Here is a 17,911-nt window from a genome sequence, read left to right on the forward strand (position 1 = left end):
TCAAATACATAAAATAAATCCTTTAAAGACAAATACATTTCCTATTATTCTGTAACAAGAGCAGTAACCTAATGAATTTGGCTAGAAGCATTACTATCAAAAGCCCATACAGTATAGACAGTCTCATTTATCTGATGACATGGTGTTTATCCACACTTGGAACTGACATCATAAGATTAACAACTGTAATCTGTTTCTTATCCTATCAATTAGGACTGAATGCAAAATTCAGGCTAGTCAAAAGATCAATTTACAAACAAATCACACATAGAAATAATAAATACATAAACAGTCAAATATCTGATTGTATGAATAGAAAAATCATATCTTACTCTGACTCAATTCTGGTGGTGCAGTATTGTACATAGGAAGAACTTTAAAAAAAAAAAAAATTGAATAACCCCAACCCCACCTTAGATCAGTTAAAGCAGAAACTCTTCTAGAAGGGCCTGGACACAGTTAATTCTTAAAAGTTCCTGAGGACTCTAATACGCAGCCAGGACTGAGAACAAATAGTTTTAGGATAATGTAACTAGGGGCAGCCATCTGGCTTAGCCATGGAACGCCCATGTCCTGTACTGAAGTGCCCAGGTTTGATACCTGACTCTGCTTCCTAACTCCAGCTTCCTCCTAATGTTGAGCCTGGGAGCCAGCAGGTCAGTTTCAGTAACTGGGTTCCTGCTGGAGACCTATATTACTCTGGTCCACCACTGATTGTTGCAAGCATTTAGGGAATAAGCCAGTAGATAGGAGCACATTCTCTCTCAGAAAATTAAAAAAATTATATACATGCATATATATATTTACACACACACACACACAACTGACAATAATGGACTTATGATGTAATTCACATTTAAGTTTGCAAAAACTTTCAAAACTGCTTCCTTCTAAATAATTGCAAAGGGGCCAAAGTGGAAGACGTTTCTTTTATATTCTAGTTTGATATTAAAAACCAATATTTAAGAACTCTTCAAATAATTAACTAATTATATTACTTGGAAGGGCTAATAAAGTTATCAGCTATGTAACTAATATAATATAAAGACCAGATGGAGGAGTGAGACAGGATGGAGGTAGGGAGAGACAGGCTTTCCCTTTAAAACTGGGCATTTACTAAATTGGATAACTTTCTATTTCATTCTGAATAAATAATTGAAATTATCTATTAAAATTTTGCCAAGCATTCATTGAAATTGTATGTTTAATTAAAAAAAAATCACATTTTAAAGGCCAAGTTCAACTTAAAAGATTTTCTTCTGTGAAAGGAAAGATAAGAAACTCATAGGTTGCCTATGGGAAGAGCAGGGAATCCTATAAATCATTTATCCTCTCCTTCTGCTCATAAATTCTTTGGTTGAGGACTAAAAGCTGATTTTATTAGTGCCTATCATTATTTAATCTAAACCACTGTCACAGGAAAATAATCAACAACCTTTTTATACAATAAAGGAATTTTAAAGATTTTTTTTTAACCTGAAACCATACTATAAATAAGTAACATAGAAGAAAATACAAGTTAAAAATAAAACCTTAACTTTGTACTATAATTACTTAGTAAAACTGACCAAAACAATTCCTGATTGAATAGAAAGATTATTGGTATGTAGAAGTAATGTAATTGCTGTATGCACTGAAGGCAAAATTAAGAATTGCACTGCTATCTACGCTCAGCAAGAAGTCCTACTCAAAGTTCTGATTTTCATCAAAATAACTAGAAGAAGAAACAGAAACCTTTCCTATTGCCTTCTGAGAAGCTATCAGGTAAACAGTTACTGAGAAGACAGCAGATGGTTCAGGCAGATGTGAATGCAGAAGCTGGCTATTAAAGTGGGCTATACATTCCAATAAATAAAAACTACAGGGGCCAGCACTGTGGCGTAGTGGATAAAGCCATTGCCTGCAGTGCTGGCATGCCATATGGGTGTCAGTTCTAGTCCCGGTTGCTCCACTTTCTATCAGGCTCTCTGCTGTGGCCTTGCAGGGCAATAGAGGATGGCACAGGTCCTTGGACCCCTGCACCAGCGTGGAAGACCTGGAGGAAGCTCCTGGCCCCTGGCTTTGGATCAGCTCAGCTCCAGGCGCTGCAGCAAACGGGGCGTAAACCAGTGGATGGAAGATCTCTTTCTCTCTCTGCCTCTCCTTCTCTGTGTAACTCTATCAAATAAATAAATAAATCTTAAAAAATATATAACTAAAAAATAAATAAAAACTACAGGGGCAGGTGTTTGGTGCAGTGGTTAATATATCACTTGGGATGTCTGGCCTCCTATACTGGACTGCCTGGTTCCAGTATGAGCTCCACTTCTGACTTAGCTTCCTGCTATTGTGTGCTTTTTGGGGAAGCAAGTGATAGCTGATGTACACGGGGCCCTGCCACTCACATGGGCGACACAGACTGAGCTCCTGGCTCCTGGCTTGGGGCTGGCCCGAGCCCTGCTTGTTGCAGGCCATTTGGGGAGTAAATCAACAAACAGAAGACTTCTGGTTGTCCCTTGTCTCTCAAACAAAAGTATCCCCCAACTCTCCCCAAAAAACCACTCTAAATAAAAATTCTACACAAAACTAAGTTCTAAAAAAAGTTTTCTCCCAAAAGGTGGGGAATTTGGGAGAGTCACAGGAAAATTAACCAAGCTAATTAAAAAAGGGACCTGGCAATTTCACTTGCCTTTCTCAAGAAAAACTGACAATGGCACAGGCTATTGGGGGGGTAGAGGGTGTTGTGGCGAAGTGGTTAAGCTGACGTGTGATATGCCCACTTTTCATACTGAAGTGTATGGTTTGAGCTCCATCCATTGTGTGCTTCCAATTCAGCTCCCTGTTAATGACCATGGGAGGCAGCAGATGACAGCAGCTCAAGTACTTGAGCCCCTGCCACCCTAATGGGAGACATGGATGGATTTCCAGGCTCCTGGTTTCAGCCAGGCATTCAGGGAGTGAATTAGTGTGTGGAAGATTTCTTTCTGTCTCTTCTCCTCTGTCACCCTGCCTTTCAAACAAATCTTTTTTTTTTTTTTTTTTAAGAAAAGGCTATTCAAGGGGTCATCTTGGCAATATTAACACTATACAACTGAAAACAAATCAAGTATCCACTGAAAGTAGCCCCCAAAATTACAGTACATTCATCAAATGCAACACCAAAAAATAGTTATACAAAGCAATGAGAAAGATGGCTACATTCTTATACTGTGTGATCTCTAGGATATGTAGAAATTTGTAAAGCAGACTGACTTTTATATAAAGGAGAGTATAGGTAAATCTATGTATTTAATTTTAAAAAAGAATTAACATGTATCTGGGGCTGGTGTTGTGGCACAATGAGTTAAGCTGCCGCTTGCAATGCTGACATTCCATACCTAAGCACTGATTCAAGTTCCAGCTGCTCTGCTTCCTATTTAGCTCCCTGCTATTGCATCTGGGAACCTGACACCTCTATGGGTGCTATAAATGGAGTTTCAGGCTTCTGGCTTTGTCTTGGTCGAGCCCTGGCTGTTGCAGCCATTTGGGGAGTGAACCAGCAAATGGAAGATCTCTGTTTCTACCTCTGTCACTCTGCCTTTCAAATAAATAAAATGAATCTTAAAGAAAACAAAATATAAACCAGAAGTTAATAAAGTTACCTAAAAATGAAGGGAACAAGGACAAAAGCTAAAGTGTTGACTTTACCTTGTTTTTCCTAATTAAAACTATACACATATTCTCAATACACTTTTAAATTAAAAAAAAAAAAAAAAGTAATGCTAATATTAGAAAGCCTACCTGTACATTAAAGAAATGGTTACAACACAAAGCAAAATTTCTTTCAGCTAACTTGTAACCACAGTATTTTGACTTTACATCCTAGTGGGACATATACTAAACAAAACACAAAAAATTTTTTAAATTAACAAATTCCCAAGCTGAGGCAAGGATCTGAAGAATGAACCAGCAGATAGAAACTGTCTGCTGTTCAAATAAAATATATATTTAAAAAAAAAGCTGTATTTAGCAGCCTTGTTAGTAATACTTTATTATTTTGAAACATAGATGTTATGACACTTAAATCCTTTGAAGAACCAAGATACTCAATATAAGGTAAAAGATAAACAAGCATTAACAACTGTGTTAGGTGGTCTGGATTTGTAAATTTTAAGTATCACCATAAACTCGTGATTTACTTTTCTTCCTAAAAATCTAAGTATTTCCTAGCTTTACTTTTTTTTTTTTTTAAAGATTTATTTTATTTATTTGAAAGACAGAGTTACAGAAGGCTGCAAGGGCCGGAGCTGCACCGATCTGAAGGCAGGAGCCAGGGGCTTCTTCCAGGTCTCCCACGTGGGTGCAGGGGCCCAAACACTTGGGTCATCTTCTACTGCTTTCCCAGGCCACAGCAGAGAGCTGGATTAGAAAAGGAGCAGCCTGGATTAGAACCTGCACCCATATGGGACGCTGGCACTTCAGGCCAGGGCTTTAACCTGCTGCGCCACAGCGCCAGCCCCCTAGCTTTACTTCTTAAAAAGGTTTAGAAGCAATGACAAACCAGCAGGAATGAAGACCCTGGCAAGAAACTACCAAGACAAGGCCGGCACGGCTCAATAGGCTAATCCCCCGCCTTGCGGCACCGGCACACCAGGTTCTAGTTCCGGTCGGGGCGCCGGATTCTGTCCCGGTTGCCCCTCTTCCAGGCTAGCTCTCTGCTATGGCCAGGGAGTGCAGTGGGGGATGGCCCAAGTCCTTGGGTCCTGCACCCATGGGAGACCAGGAGAAGCACCTGGCTCCTGCCTTCGGATCAGCGCGGTATGCCGGCCACAGCGGCCATTGGAGGGTGAACCAACGGCAAAGGAAGACCTTTCTGTCTCTCTCTCTCTCTCACTGTCCACCCTGCCTGTTATAAAAAAAAAAAAAAAAAAAAAAAAAAAAAACTACCAAGACAAAAGGGGGGCAATAAAAGGATACAGAGGGGTGGGTGTTAGCACAGTAGTTAAGATACCACTTAGGGGCTGGCACTGTGGCTTAACAGGCTAATCCTCCACCTTGAGGCGCCAGCACACCGGGTTCTAGTCCTGGTTGGGGCGTTGGATTCTATCCCAGTTGCCCCTCTTCCAGGCCAGCTCTCTGCTATGGCCCGGGAAGGCAGTGGAGGATGGCCCAAGTGTTTGGGTCCTGCACCCGCCTGGGAGACCAGGAGATGCGCCTGGCTCCTGGCTTCGGATCAGCACGATGCGCCGGCCACAGCGGCCATTGGAGGGTGAACCAACGGCAAAAAGAAAGACCTCTCTCTCTGTCTCTCACTATCCACTCTGCCTGTCAAAAAAAAAAAAGATTTAGGATACCAGCATCTCACATTGGAGTGCCTGGGTTTGTAGTCCCTGCTTCAGATTCTAGCTTCCTGCTAATGCACCTCCTGAGAAGCAGCAGGTGATGACTCAGGTGGTTGGGTGCTGCTACCCAAGTGAGACTCAGATTCAGTTCTGGGCTCCTGGCTTTTGTCTGGCGCTGGCCCAGCCCCAGCTACAGGCATCTGGGGGAGTAAACCAGTGGATGAAAGCTCTCTGTCTAGGAGCCGGTGCTGTGGCGCAGTGGGTTAAAGCCCTGGCCTGAAGTGCCGGCATTCCATATGGGTGCCAGTTCGAGACCCGTCTGCTCCACTTCTGATCCAGCTCTTTGCTATGGCCTGGGAAAGCAGTGGAGGATGGCCCAAGTCCTTGGGCCTCTGCAGCCATGTGGGAGACCTGGAAGAAGCTCCTGGCTCCTGACATCGGATCAGTGCAGCTCCAGCTCCGGCAGTTGCAGCCATCTGGGGAGTGGACCAGTGGATGGAGGACCTCTCTGTGGCTCTACCTCCCTCTATAATTCTGTCTTTCAAATAAATAAAACAAATCTTAAAAAAAAAAATCGGTCTCTCTGGCTTTCAAATCTCTAAAAAGAAATACATTTAAATCAATTAATTACATAAAAGGATACAGAAACCAGTTTAATAATTCCCCTGGCTAAAAATACCACAATATGAACATTTAAAAAATAAGCACAATTGATCATAATAATATATGTTATTATAGTAAAAAATTTATTAATAACCTTTTAAAGTAATATAAGGGTACTTTAATTTGAAAATTGTCAAACAAAAGGCAAGATGTATTTTTCCTGGCTCTCTTGTATGAATTTATTTCAAAATTAACTAAGAAGTTCATGAGAGAAAACTCTTGATTCTAGTTACAGATGTAATGGAATAATAAGAAAAATTATCAATTTACAACCCCAAATAAAATAGTGTTATCTAGGTAATAAATCAATTGCCGTTATAACATTAAATGAAAGGGTAATATGGAACTTTATAAAGGATGGGTCAGGATTCCAAATATGAACCTATTATTTATTAATTTCAGAATCATCACAAGGAGATCATCTGCCTCCTTAATGAAGGCAACAGGAAACCCACATCAACTGCAAAGTTTTCTTGCCAAAGAAACTGAACCTGAATTCATATCTGAGTTGTCCAATATGGCAGCCACTAGCCATGTGTCTATTTAAATTTAAACTCAATTAAAAACTTAGCTGCTCAGCCATATTAACCACATTCTAAGCAGTTAATAGCTAGTGGCTACTATAATGGATAAGACAGATCAAAATATTTCTCTCATCACAGAAAGAAACTACTGCACAGCCTAACTATATGTCTAATTGCCAGTCCACAGGAAATACAGGACACAGAAGAGTAAATTAAATGATATATCATAAACATTGTAATGGCCTAGTTTCTTCACCTAATAAATGGAGGGAAGGGAAAATTATAGTGGGACTACCTGCAGACTTGAGAGATTAAAAATACCCAAATCAAGGGTGGCACCGGCACACCGGGTTCTAGTCCCAGTCGGGGCTCTGGATTCTGTCCCGGTTGCCCCTCTTCCAGGCCAGCTCTCTGCTATGGCCAGGGAGTGTAGTGGAAGATGGCCCAAGTGCTTGGGCCCTGCACCCCATGGGAGACCAGGAAAAGCACCTGGCTCCTGCCTTTGCATCGGCACGGCGGTGCGCCAGCCACTGCGGCCATTTGAGGGTAAACCAACGGCAAAGGAATACCTTTCTCTCTGTCTCTCTCACTGTCCACTCTGCCAAAAAAAAAAAAAAAAAATTCCCCAAATCAAGTATGTTATGTGGATCTTGCCTAGATGCTGATTTAAGCTATATAATCATAAATGAGACATTTCTCAAACTGGAGGAATTTGAAGGTGGATTAGATATGAAGGAACTACTAATTTTATTAGGTATGATGGGGCACTGTCATTTAAACACTTATTTTTTAGAGATGTGATAAAACCTGAATGTGTGAAATGATGTTATCAGGGATTTGCTTTAAATACTCTAGTGAAAAATAACTGAAGAACCTGGAGGGTGCAGGAGATGAAACTAAGCTGGCAAAACACTGAGAACTGTCGAATATCTGTGCCTGGAGGGTCATTCAACTCTTTCTTTCATTCTTTTAAAAATTTCTGTAAGACTGCCATTGTCTGATTCTACCTGTCCTGTCCTTCCTTTAACAATTTTTTCCTATCCCTCAGTTTAGATTCCCCAATTCAAACAATTACCCCTTTAAGCCATCATTAACACATTCATCTTCTTTTAACTGTTTATCTGATCAGTTGCCTCTCTTGTTAGCACTTAAACCATTCCTGCTTGCATACACAGGACAAAATTCTCCATACTTCTCCTTCACTACATTTTCCTAGTGACTCTTGCTTTGATGTTTCCTTGTTCTCCAGCATGCTCCTGTAGCTAAAGAACAATAAATATTTATTCTGGTGTTTGCTTCTATAGTAAACAACATCTACATTCAGTGCACTACACATTCTCCAAAGTCACCAGGCATATTTCTAACAGTTTTGAAATTATGAACATTTCCTCTGAGGATGTTCAATTTTAAAATGACAATGCACGGAGATAATCAACTAGACAAATCCTAGCTATGAAGAGCAAGAGTGAGGAACAAGACTCAAGGGATATCTGTCTCGTAAGGTGTCAGCTAGGTTAGTCAATGCTTTCCTTCTCTTCACTGAGACCTACACTTACACATTTTCCTTTTGAAAAACTGCATCTTGCCTCTCCCACAATAAAAAAGTTAATTTTTAGCTAGAATAAGGAAAAACATTGGTTTTATGACCAGACTCAGAGAGACAAGACAGACAAAAGTAAATGCAGAGTGAAACATCCAGAAACAAAGACAAATATAAAACCCTGTTCCTCCCTTTTAGAGAACTATCGGAAGTGCTTAGGCATTCCCACCTTTAAAATATTCCTCACGCACCACAGAATCCATACAAACGTGACATTTAACATTTGCTTTTTGCAACAAGCACTGACAACACTACCAACAAAATCCACGGAGTTTAGCTTTCTAATGCCATTTAGCTAACAATGAGATGTACTGGAATCTCAGTGTCACTATTAATCAAAGGCTGAAACACAAGACAGATTGGGTGTTGTCAGGAGATTCCTCACACTTGTACATGGTGATCATAAAACTAAAGATACCTGATTGTGCTCAATTCTTCTTTGCTTGAGAGTTACTGGTGTCTTTGCTCTGCCCTTTAGCGGTTCTCTCTTCTCAAGCTTGAGCTCTATTTTAGAGTCTGGAAATAATATCAGAGAAACCATTACTCTCTGAAACATACACAAAACTGTTATCCTAACAGTACTTTTGTTTTAAGTGCATTAATACATACACAGGGGTGTCCATTCATAATACCTTAATATACCAAAATTGTTTAAATGTAACTTGTCTTTTTTAAAACACCTTTTACTGTTTTATTCCATTTTTCTCTTTCCCATTCTTTAACCACTACTTCTTCCTATCATTCTCCTCTCCTTTTTGAGACTAATAGTTTTACACAAAGAAAACTCAAGCTGTTCCTATGGAAACTTGTCACTAAAAACTTAGGTGTGGGAAAAGGAACATTTAGATGTTACCACGGTTTGGTCCATATACATCACCACCATACAGCACAAATTAGTTTATTACATGAAAATTTGAATTGTAGGGGAAAAAGCTATAGGGAAGTTGAAGAATGGAAACACCTATTATGTTATCAAGTCCCAAATAACAGTAAATCGTAACTGCCAAACGATGTAAGCAAGTAAGTACAGTAGAGAACTCTCTCCTCTTCCTTTTTTCAGGTAGTTATATAAAAAACTTGGGCACAGCTGAACTAAGGAGGAATCTTGTTCATAGAAAAGTACAACCAATCAGAAATCACCTTCCTCTTCTTCCTCGTAATAAAAACAGCATTTCTTTGAAAAGAAGCCAGTATATCTTACATTACTTGGCTTATCACCATGATGGTCATTAAACAAGCAACTCAAAGATAACGTAATTTTTATAGGTTTCAACAGTCCATTCTCCTAGTCTTGATTTCTATCACCATTTAAAGATCTAAATTTTGGGGGCTTGCACTGTGGTGCAGCAAGTGAAGCCACCGCTTGCAACACCGGTATCCCATATCAGAGTGCCAGTTTGAGTCCCAGCTGTTCTGCTGTCCATCCAGCTCCTTGCTAATGCTCCTGGGAAGGCAGTGGAAAGTGGTCCAAGTACTTGGGCCTCTACCACCCACACGAGAGACCCAAATGAAGCTCCTAGCTCATGGTTTGTGCCTGGACCAGCCCCAGCTGTTGTAGTCATTTCTGGGGTGAATCAGCAGATTGAAGATATCTATTTCCCTCTCTCCCTCTGTGACGCTGCCCGTCAAATAAATAAATCTTAACTGACAAAAATGTTAAGTTTCCCATTTTTGTGGCCATTTATCATAGTATAGAAAAACTTCTACTACCAAAAAAAGTAGTTTTACTTTCTTACCAAAGAGAAAATAATGAAGTCAATTCTAAAACAAAACCTAGGTTTATCTAAACTCAGTGTAGTTGTGCTAAAAAGTGAAGACAGCTATGATATGTGTTTTGCTAACTTTCCAGTCTAATACTAGTTAGTAAAAAACTTCTTCCAAGTGTGCCAAAAAAGAACAGTGATTTTTTCACCAAGTTAGCTCAAACAGTTCAATCTTTATTTAGAACTAAAGCATTTACTCCATGTCCCCATCTTCCAACACTATTTAATGGATCTATCAATATAAACATGTATCTATGTTTGGCAGCATTATGAAATTTACTTTTATGCCTTGTTAACTCAAAATCTAATAACTGGAAAGCATAAAGTTAAAAAAGCATAACACTTAGTTGACACTTAGTTGAACAGAAATTAAGATAAACAAGGTATTTGGTTACACATGAACTCTTAGAAATTTAGGTCCCAACAACCACTTAAAACATGTTCCTCAAATAGAAGAAAAACCATACAACAGTATTAGAATATTTTCAACTATACCACTAGCCTGTCAAGTGAGTTTCAATGATGAAATGGAGAAAGGATGATCATCCACATTAACTCGTTCCAACTCCACAAAAAAAAAACAACAACACACATACAACATGTTTCTGGAGACCACACAGAACTGTTCTGATTTAACAACTTTATTGAATTTGCAGAAGCATTCTACAGTAACACATTTTTTAAAATCACATAGCACTTAGTAAAGTACCTGTATATATATACAGCTCAGAAGACAAATAACAAACAAAATTATTCCCAGAAAGCTTCAAAGATGGACATGTGTAGTCTAAGAATATGAAAATCGCTATAGAGATACCCAAGGGACCATATTTTGATATGCTTAAGACTACTATTTTCCACAATGCCTCTACAATTAGATTGTCTTATCTAACAATCACAGAAATGAAAACAGGGTAAAATATTGCTTTATACAGATGCAGGGCTACAGTATGATTTATTGCTTTAAAAAATCATTTAAATTTGCCTTTTAGAGTCTCGATTGTTAAGCCTAATCATCCATGAAACATAATACCTTAAAAGTACTTTAAAAATTTAAAGTAAAACTCCATCTTTTCAGTGTATATAGTTCAACTGACAAAATAGTGACAGTGAGCATGCACCATCCCAGAATATTTATCATCTACAATAGTGTTTCTCAAATCATTGCCCATGGACTGGGCTATGTTCCAAGAATCATTTGTCACCAGTCCATGAAGTAATGAGGCAGAATGTCCAATAGTATATTGGTTTTATATAGATAAAATTTTATAGCAAAAATAAATCCTATCATTTACTTAAAAAAACTCCAAATTTAAATTTTGTGCATACTTATCTTTTCTGTGATCAGTAACAATTTACAAACTGGCACTTTTCAGCTGCATTCATCTATAATACTATGAATAATATTGCAGACAGGTAAATAACAAACAAAAAGAAAGAAAAGAGCAAAAATATGGAGAATCTACCAAGTTTAGAAATACTCAGATGGGCGTATCAAAATGAGAAAAATCATTGCTTCAAATGTGCAACAAGTGCTTAATTCTATGCTAAGTATAAAGGAGAATACATATGATACCAAGAAACAGTGAAGACTCTACTTATATTGTAGCTGCTAGAGTCTTCTTAATTTTACAACTGTAAAAGCATAATAAAAAATAGTAAACTATTTATGAGACAAATATGTGACCTAGAAAATTTTAAATAGAACCAGACCTTTTAATTTGTGTAAATATTAAGGAAAAAAAAAAGAATTCTATAATACTTGTATAAAGTAATTTGATGGGTTAAAGCTTAAGATTTTGAAATCAGCCCTATCTGGAGACTAAAAAGGCCTTCAAAAGAAAGAAAACCTTGGCATAGAAGTACCTAAAATTCCTAGAAAAGCATCTAAATTCTCCATATCAAAGGTAAGACAGATGTCTTTGTTCTTATCTGTGTTAGTGTTTACTTAAACGCTTTTTAATTAGTTTGTGTACTTCTCCTCCAAATAATGTTCCACCTTTAAAGGGAGTAACAGCCAGCTTATTCTTAGAAGCTGGGCTAATTTTGCAATCCTTCAACCAGAGATATCGGCGACCTAGAGTGGAAGATCCCATGGTATGTGCAGCCATCTTCACTTCATCGAATGCAGCCTCACAAATAAATGAGGCTGCATCATAGGTTTTGCTCAGAATCCCAAGTGCCTGGTGTGTACCACTAGGATCTGAGATAAGAATTTGTGCAGCCTGACTAATGTCTGCCTGCATAGCCTTAACTACAAAGGCAGTGTGGGTTGCAATCTGTAACGCAGATGCTGCAGCCTCGTATGCTCTACAGAGCGCCAATTCTAAGTGTTTATCACAAGGTTCAGTGGAGGATGCTTGACTACCTGCTGGTGGAGAGGTTGCAGAAGTAAACCCCAGGATTTCATCATCTACTTTTGGAACCGATAATATACGTGTTGCCTCACTAGAAGAAATCGGATACTTGCATGCCAATGAAGGCAGCTGCCTGTCAATTTGCTGCCACTCCTCTTCAATTACTTTTAAAATAGATTCATGGAAGGGAAAAGATAGTTCTGAGGCACCTATTTTATCATGCTGCAAGTGCTTAGACATTTCCATGCCTAAGGTGGCGAGTGAATGAGAGACAACAGTTTTGGCCAAGGAAGACATCTGCTCAGGTGCAGGCATGTTCTGAAACGCTACAGAGGAACCTGAATCCCGTTCCTCTCCCACCTTCTCACTGACTCTACGTAATTTTCGTGGAGGAGACAGGGATTCAGTTTCTTGGGAATTGGATTGGTCAATTATCTTCCATATGTTTCCTACATCCAGTGTGGATGTAGAGTTAGAAGTCCCAGGCAAGCTTCCTACCCCACCCTGGACCAACAGAGAGTTGACATAATCTTTGATTGCCTGAGCAAGTGATGGAGAAATTACTTGTGATCTCTCAGACTCTTCTAGAACTTCCCTTTCAGTGGAGAGAACAGACTGATCTGAAAAATGGGACCTCTCAGTACACAGCGGTCGAATTCCACTTTTCTCTCCATGGAAAATATTTTCTACTATGTCTTTATAGCAAGTAGTGGTGGTTTCTTTAATCAGTGAAGGAGAAGCTGCAGTAGGGACCAACATGGCAGCGAGTTCATGCTGAGAAGATGACGAAGAGCTTTTCTCTACCCTCCTATCACGGCTAGGCCTGGAGGAAGCAAACACATTCTCTCCAGAGGCTAACTGCTGCATCTGTCCCCTGTCAGGCAAGGCTGTGGGAATAAGAGGCTCCCTAGGTGGGTCTCCCTTAGAAGTATGTACTTTCTTAGCTGCCTGTAGTTCAGTCCTGCCCAAAGGAGGACGGGTGGAGATTTCAGGAAAAGAAATACCCTGAAAAAATCCACCAGAGGGAGTAGTTGGAAGTTCAGAGAAAGGAACAAAATCCCTAGTGGACTTCACTTTCTTGTGTTCTTTCTTCTTTCCTGTAGAGGCAAAAGAGGCAGGAAGTTTAAGCATTACTCCGGTTTGAGCTGATTTTATTCTTTGCCTCTTTGCTAAAATAGTGCTGTTGAAAGAAAAAACTACATTTCGTAGTCTGAACAACCAATTTGACATATTGCCCTGGCAGGCAAAGCTTATGAAGATATAGATTACCAATTTGGATCAAATTAAATTATCAAGAAATAAAGTTATGACTTTGAAGTTTATAAATAGTAAGTCATAATAACTTTTAAAAGGACATTTAATTCACGTACTAGTCTCCAAAAATATTTAAATTTTCTTGAATTAGCATAGTCTACTAAAAACAGTCAAAATATCTACTTTAAAGTTGCCCTGAAATCAGATTATTTAACACTGTAAGCAATTTAAATATATATCAATAGAGAACAGAGAAAACATGCCATACTCAAATGCTACCATTAAATCTTAATTATGAGGAATATACATAATAAATCAAGATTAAACTCAAAAACATGGAATTTAAAAAGATTTAGTGTATCATTTTATAAATTTAAAAGCACAATACATGTATATTTGATGAGTTTGTGAAAATATAAAAAGTTAGATAATAAACATCAAAATAATATGAATGGTTATTTCTGTGGTGCAGATAATGGGAGAAGGTAAAGAGGAACTTTGTCTTTACTTGTATCACTTTATTATCTTAGAAAAATAAGATCTCAGGCAAAAACAGTTAAATGACAATTTTAGGTGATGGAAAATTAGACATTTGTGTCTTTTTACCTTATAATTCCAAACAAAAAGTATTTAAATTAGCTGGAAGATTAACATTATGAACAAAACTATATGTATCCTGCCCAGACTGCCTCTTAAATTTTACCTTTATGGTCAGTGAACGTTAACTCTGAAAGAATTACATGTGTTTGACTGAAATCATTTAAAATTTTACCTTCTTCATTGTCACTGTATCTGTCAGAGTCATTACTTCCATTCTGCCTTGTATTTTCTGCTGAAGAAGAAATTGTTGGTAGAGGAGTAGAAGACCTTGATTCTGTTCCTTGTTCTCTCAGTTTCAATAGCTTTTTCTCATATAGCTTCCTGGTTGTTCCTATGTTAAGATAGAACCTGCATTAATACTTGCAATGTCTTATTGAAAGCTCACCATAAACATTATTCTTAGCAACATTTTAAACTGACTTTCACTCTTTGCTTTTGTAAACTTAAGTGCTTAAAAATGCTGTGCTGTGGACTCTCTTAAAAAACAGGGGTTTTTCCAGGATTCTAACAGATGATTATGATAATGTTTTAACAGCATCTGCTCCTGAACATGTGGCTCTCTCTTGATCAGAGATTTCCCTCTCTCTCGATCTCTTTCTTATGCTCTCCTTCTCCCTCTTTTCCTCCTTTGCCCCTTCTCTCTAGTCTGTTGGTTTTCCCCATCAATAAACCCTTTCTCTTAAAAAAAAAAAAAAAAAAGGTCAGATTTAACAGAAATAGAAGGAGAGAGGCAGAAAGAAAAATCTTCCATCTGCTGGTTCACTCTCCAGATGGCCACAGCAAAGCCAGGAGCTGGTAGCTTCTTCTAGGTCTCCCAGGTGGATGGCAGAGGTCCAAGCACTTGGGCCATCTTCTGCTGCTTTTTCCAGGCCATTAGCAGGGAGCTGGATCAGAAGTAAAGCAGCTGGGACTCAAACCAGTGCCCATATGGAATGTTGGCATCACAGGTGGTGGTTTTATCCAATATGCCACAACACCGGCCCCCAACACTTCTTTTAATAACATTGAATATGGAGGTCTTAGACCACCATGTTTCCTGATTTAAAGTCCTTGACTTTGTATATTTTCTCCACACTATATAACAGTACTTAACTAGGTAGAAAATCAGAATAAACAGATTGTAGCCCTCTAAAGAATAGCTATGGGGGCCAGCACTGTGGCGCAACAGGTTAATCCTCTGCCTGCGGCGCCAGCATCCCATATGGGCGCCGTTCGAGCGCTCTGCTAATGGCCTGGGGAAGCAGTGAAGATAACTAAGCCTTTGGACCCCTGCACCTGTGTGAGACCTGGAAGAGGCTCCTGGTTCTGGATCGGTGCAGTTTCGGCCATTGCGGTGATCTAGGGAGTGAACTAATGGAGGGAAGATCTTTCTGTCTCTCCCTCTCTCTCTCTGTAACTCTACCTCTCAAATAAATAAAAATAAAAATCTTAGAAAACAAAAAAAAAGTATGACTACATCCCCACAAGTGTATGATATTCTTATAAATGCCTACTCATTTACAAGGAAAAGAAATGTACTATAAATCACTTAGATACAACTACTTTGTAGTTAAAATGATCTTTTATGGAAAACATATATTACAAGTAGAAATTACAAAGTAAACTGATTACAAAGTCTTATCCCACTTCAACATCAATGACAGTTTAAAACCCAAAGTAGGGGCCGGTGCTGTGGTGTAGAGGGTAAAGCCGGCACCTATAGTGCCAGCATCCCACATGGGCGCTGGTTCAAGTCCCGGCTGCCCCACTTCCGATCTGGCTCTCTGCTATGGCCTGCGAAAACAGTGGAGGATGGCTCAGGTCCTTGGGCCCCTGCACCCACGTGGGAGACCCAGAAGAAGATCCTGGCTCCTGGCTTTGGATCGGCACAGCTCCACCTGTTGTGGCCATCTGAGGAGTGAACCAGCGGATGGAAGACCTCTCTCTCTCTCTGCCTCTCCTTCTCTGTGTAACTCTTTCAAGTAAATAAATAAATCTTAAAATAATAATAATAATAATAATAATCCAAAAAAGCTTTTGTTTTACACTAACTGTATCTTAATTTCTATAGGATTTGCAAAGTGACAAAGATAGCTTTTAGAAGTATCACAATTTTTTTTAAAGATTTTTATTTATTTTTTTGAGAGGTAGAGTTACAAACAGAGAGGAGGACACACAGAGAAAGGTCTTCCATCTGCTGATTCACTCCCCAAATGGTCACAATAGCTGAAGCTGGCCAATCTGACCAGAAGCTTCTTCCAGGTCTCCCACATGGGTACAGGGGCCCAAAGATTTGGGCCATCTTCTACTGCTTTCCCAGGCCACAGCAGAGAGGTGGATTGGAAGTAGAGCAGCTAGGACTTGAAATGGCACCCATATGGGATGCCAGTGCTGCAGGTGGAGGCTTAGCCCAAAACACCACAGCAGTCCCCACAAGTAACACATACTTAACAATATTATATACTGTAGTTTTAAAATAAACACCAGGTACATCGTTATGTAATTCAGTGTGTGTTGATATGTAACACACATTTTCAGTATCTCCCTTTTGAAATTTTAAATGAAAACATTAAAAAGGGCATAAAATGTGTTGATAATTATATTTATAGGCTTATCTATTTGGAAGCAGTGTATAAACTAAAAACATTCTAAGTCATTGCTCAAAAATGACCAAATTTACAATGCTAAAAATTTTGCAATTTAGTAGATGAAAATGGATTTTTCTCATCTTAGAGATTATTGCTAAGAACTAAAAAATTAAGGCATAACCAACTTTGTAAAATTATCCCTTAAATGTGACCCAGTGATAAAAAACCAGTGTATTTAGTTCTGTTTTCTTTTTGCAATTTGTCCTTCAAGGTATCATTCTTGAATTCCAACCAGGACAGGACTGTTGACATAACTAAAAAAGGCACTGTGCCAGCAGCTGAGTAATGGTTTATATGAACAAGTCTGTCACCAACTTACTGATTTGGATGAATTAGCTATGTTGTCTAAGATTTCTCTCAATTGTCATGGAAGACCCATACGTCTCACCAGGTGGCATGAAGTGAGCACCTCATAAAACAAAGACAGGTAATTCTGGAGATCATCTAGTTCAATTCTTTCATTTTATTTCCTTCATTTAGAGTCAAGACAACTAAGGTTTTGGTCATACAAATGATTAAAAAGACTGGCCCTAATATCCCAAACTCTGTTGGGCAAGAAAACAATCTGAGAGGCTTATTGTGCCTGGCAAAGTAGGGGAAGATGGCTGAAGTGCTTGGGCCCCAGGACCCATGTGGGAAACCTGGAAGAAGTTTCTGGCTCCTGGCTTCAACCTGGCCCAGAATTCACTGTTGTGTCCATTTGGGGAGTGAACCACCAGATGGAAGCTCTCCCCATCTCTCTGAAACTCTGCCTTTCATATAAATAAATCTTTAAAAAGAAAAAATAAAAAAGAGAGCAATTTGAAAACTTACTTGATATTTTATCAACTTACCCACAATAGGGCCAGGATTTACTCCATATTTCACAAGCTGCTCGAGAAGATCTTCATTAGTGAGCTCTGTTACATCTAGATCATCTTTATCATCTAGTCTGGGTTTATCAGTTTTCTTTGTAGCTTTCTGGAAACAAAATTCAGTTATTTCCATACAATGAAAAAGTGTCTGTTCATTAGATAAATAGCAATATATACAATAAACATGCAAATTCATTTACAAATTGATTTATAGTTATGTCAGGCGTTGGCAACTTGACTAAAAGCAATTATTTGGGGATGGCGCTGTGGTGTAGTAGGTAAAGCTGCCACCTACAGTGATGGCATCCCATATGGGCGCAGATTTGAGTCCCAGTCCATTTCTGATATAGCTCTCTGCTATGGGCTGGG

At 38.9% G+C, this 17,911-nt stretch overlaps 1 protein-coding gene across 4 annotated transcripts in view; it reads right to left on the reverse strand.

The window, feature by feature from the left end:
* The window catches only part of TMPO (thymopoietin), a 32,923-nt gene that overhangs the window by 7,439 nt on the left and 7,573 nt on the right, over window positions 1–17,911 (reverse strand). For 3 of the 4 annotated variants that reach the window (XM_062203084.1, XM_062203083.1, XM_062203082.1), the window contains exons 2-4: window positions 17,522–17,648; window positions 14,234–14,392; window positions 8,506–8,603 (exon numbers count right to left, since the gene is read on the reverse strand). In XM_062203084.1, the coding sequence (XP_062059068.1) occupies window positions 8,506–8,603; window positions 14,234–14,392; window positions 17,522–17,648 (384 nt within the window). Of the gene's footprint in view, window positions 1–8,505; window positions 8,604–9,994; window positions 13,305–14,233; window positions 14,393–17,521; window positions 17,649–17,911 lie in introns of those variants that run through there. The other variant, XM_062203081.1, reaches the window with a different exon arrangement.

This window comes from Lepus europaeus, chromosome 10 (genome assembly GCF_033115175.1).
Source record: "Lepus europaeus isolate LE1 chromosome 10, mLepTim1.pri, whole genome shotgun sequence".
In the NCBI taxonomy this organism is placed as follows: Eukaryota; Metazoa; Chordata; class Mammalia; order Lagomorpha; family Leporidae; genus Lepus; species Lepus europaeus.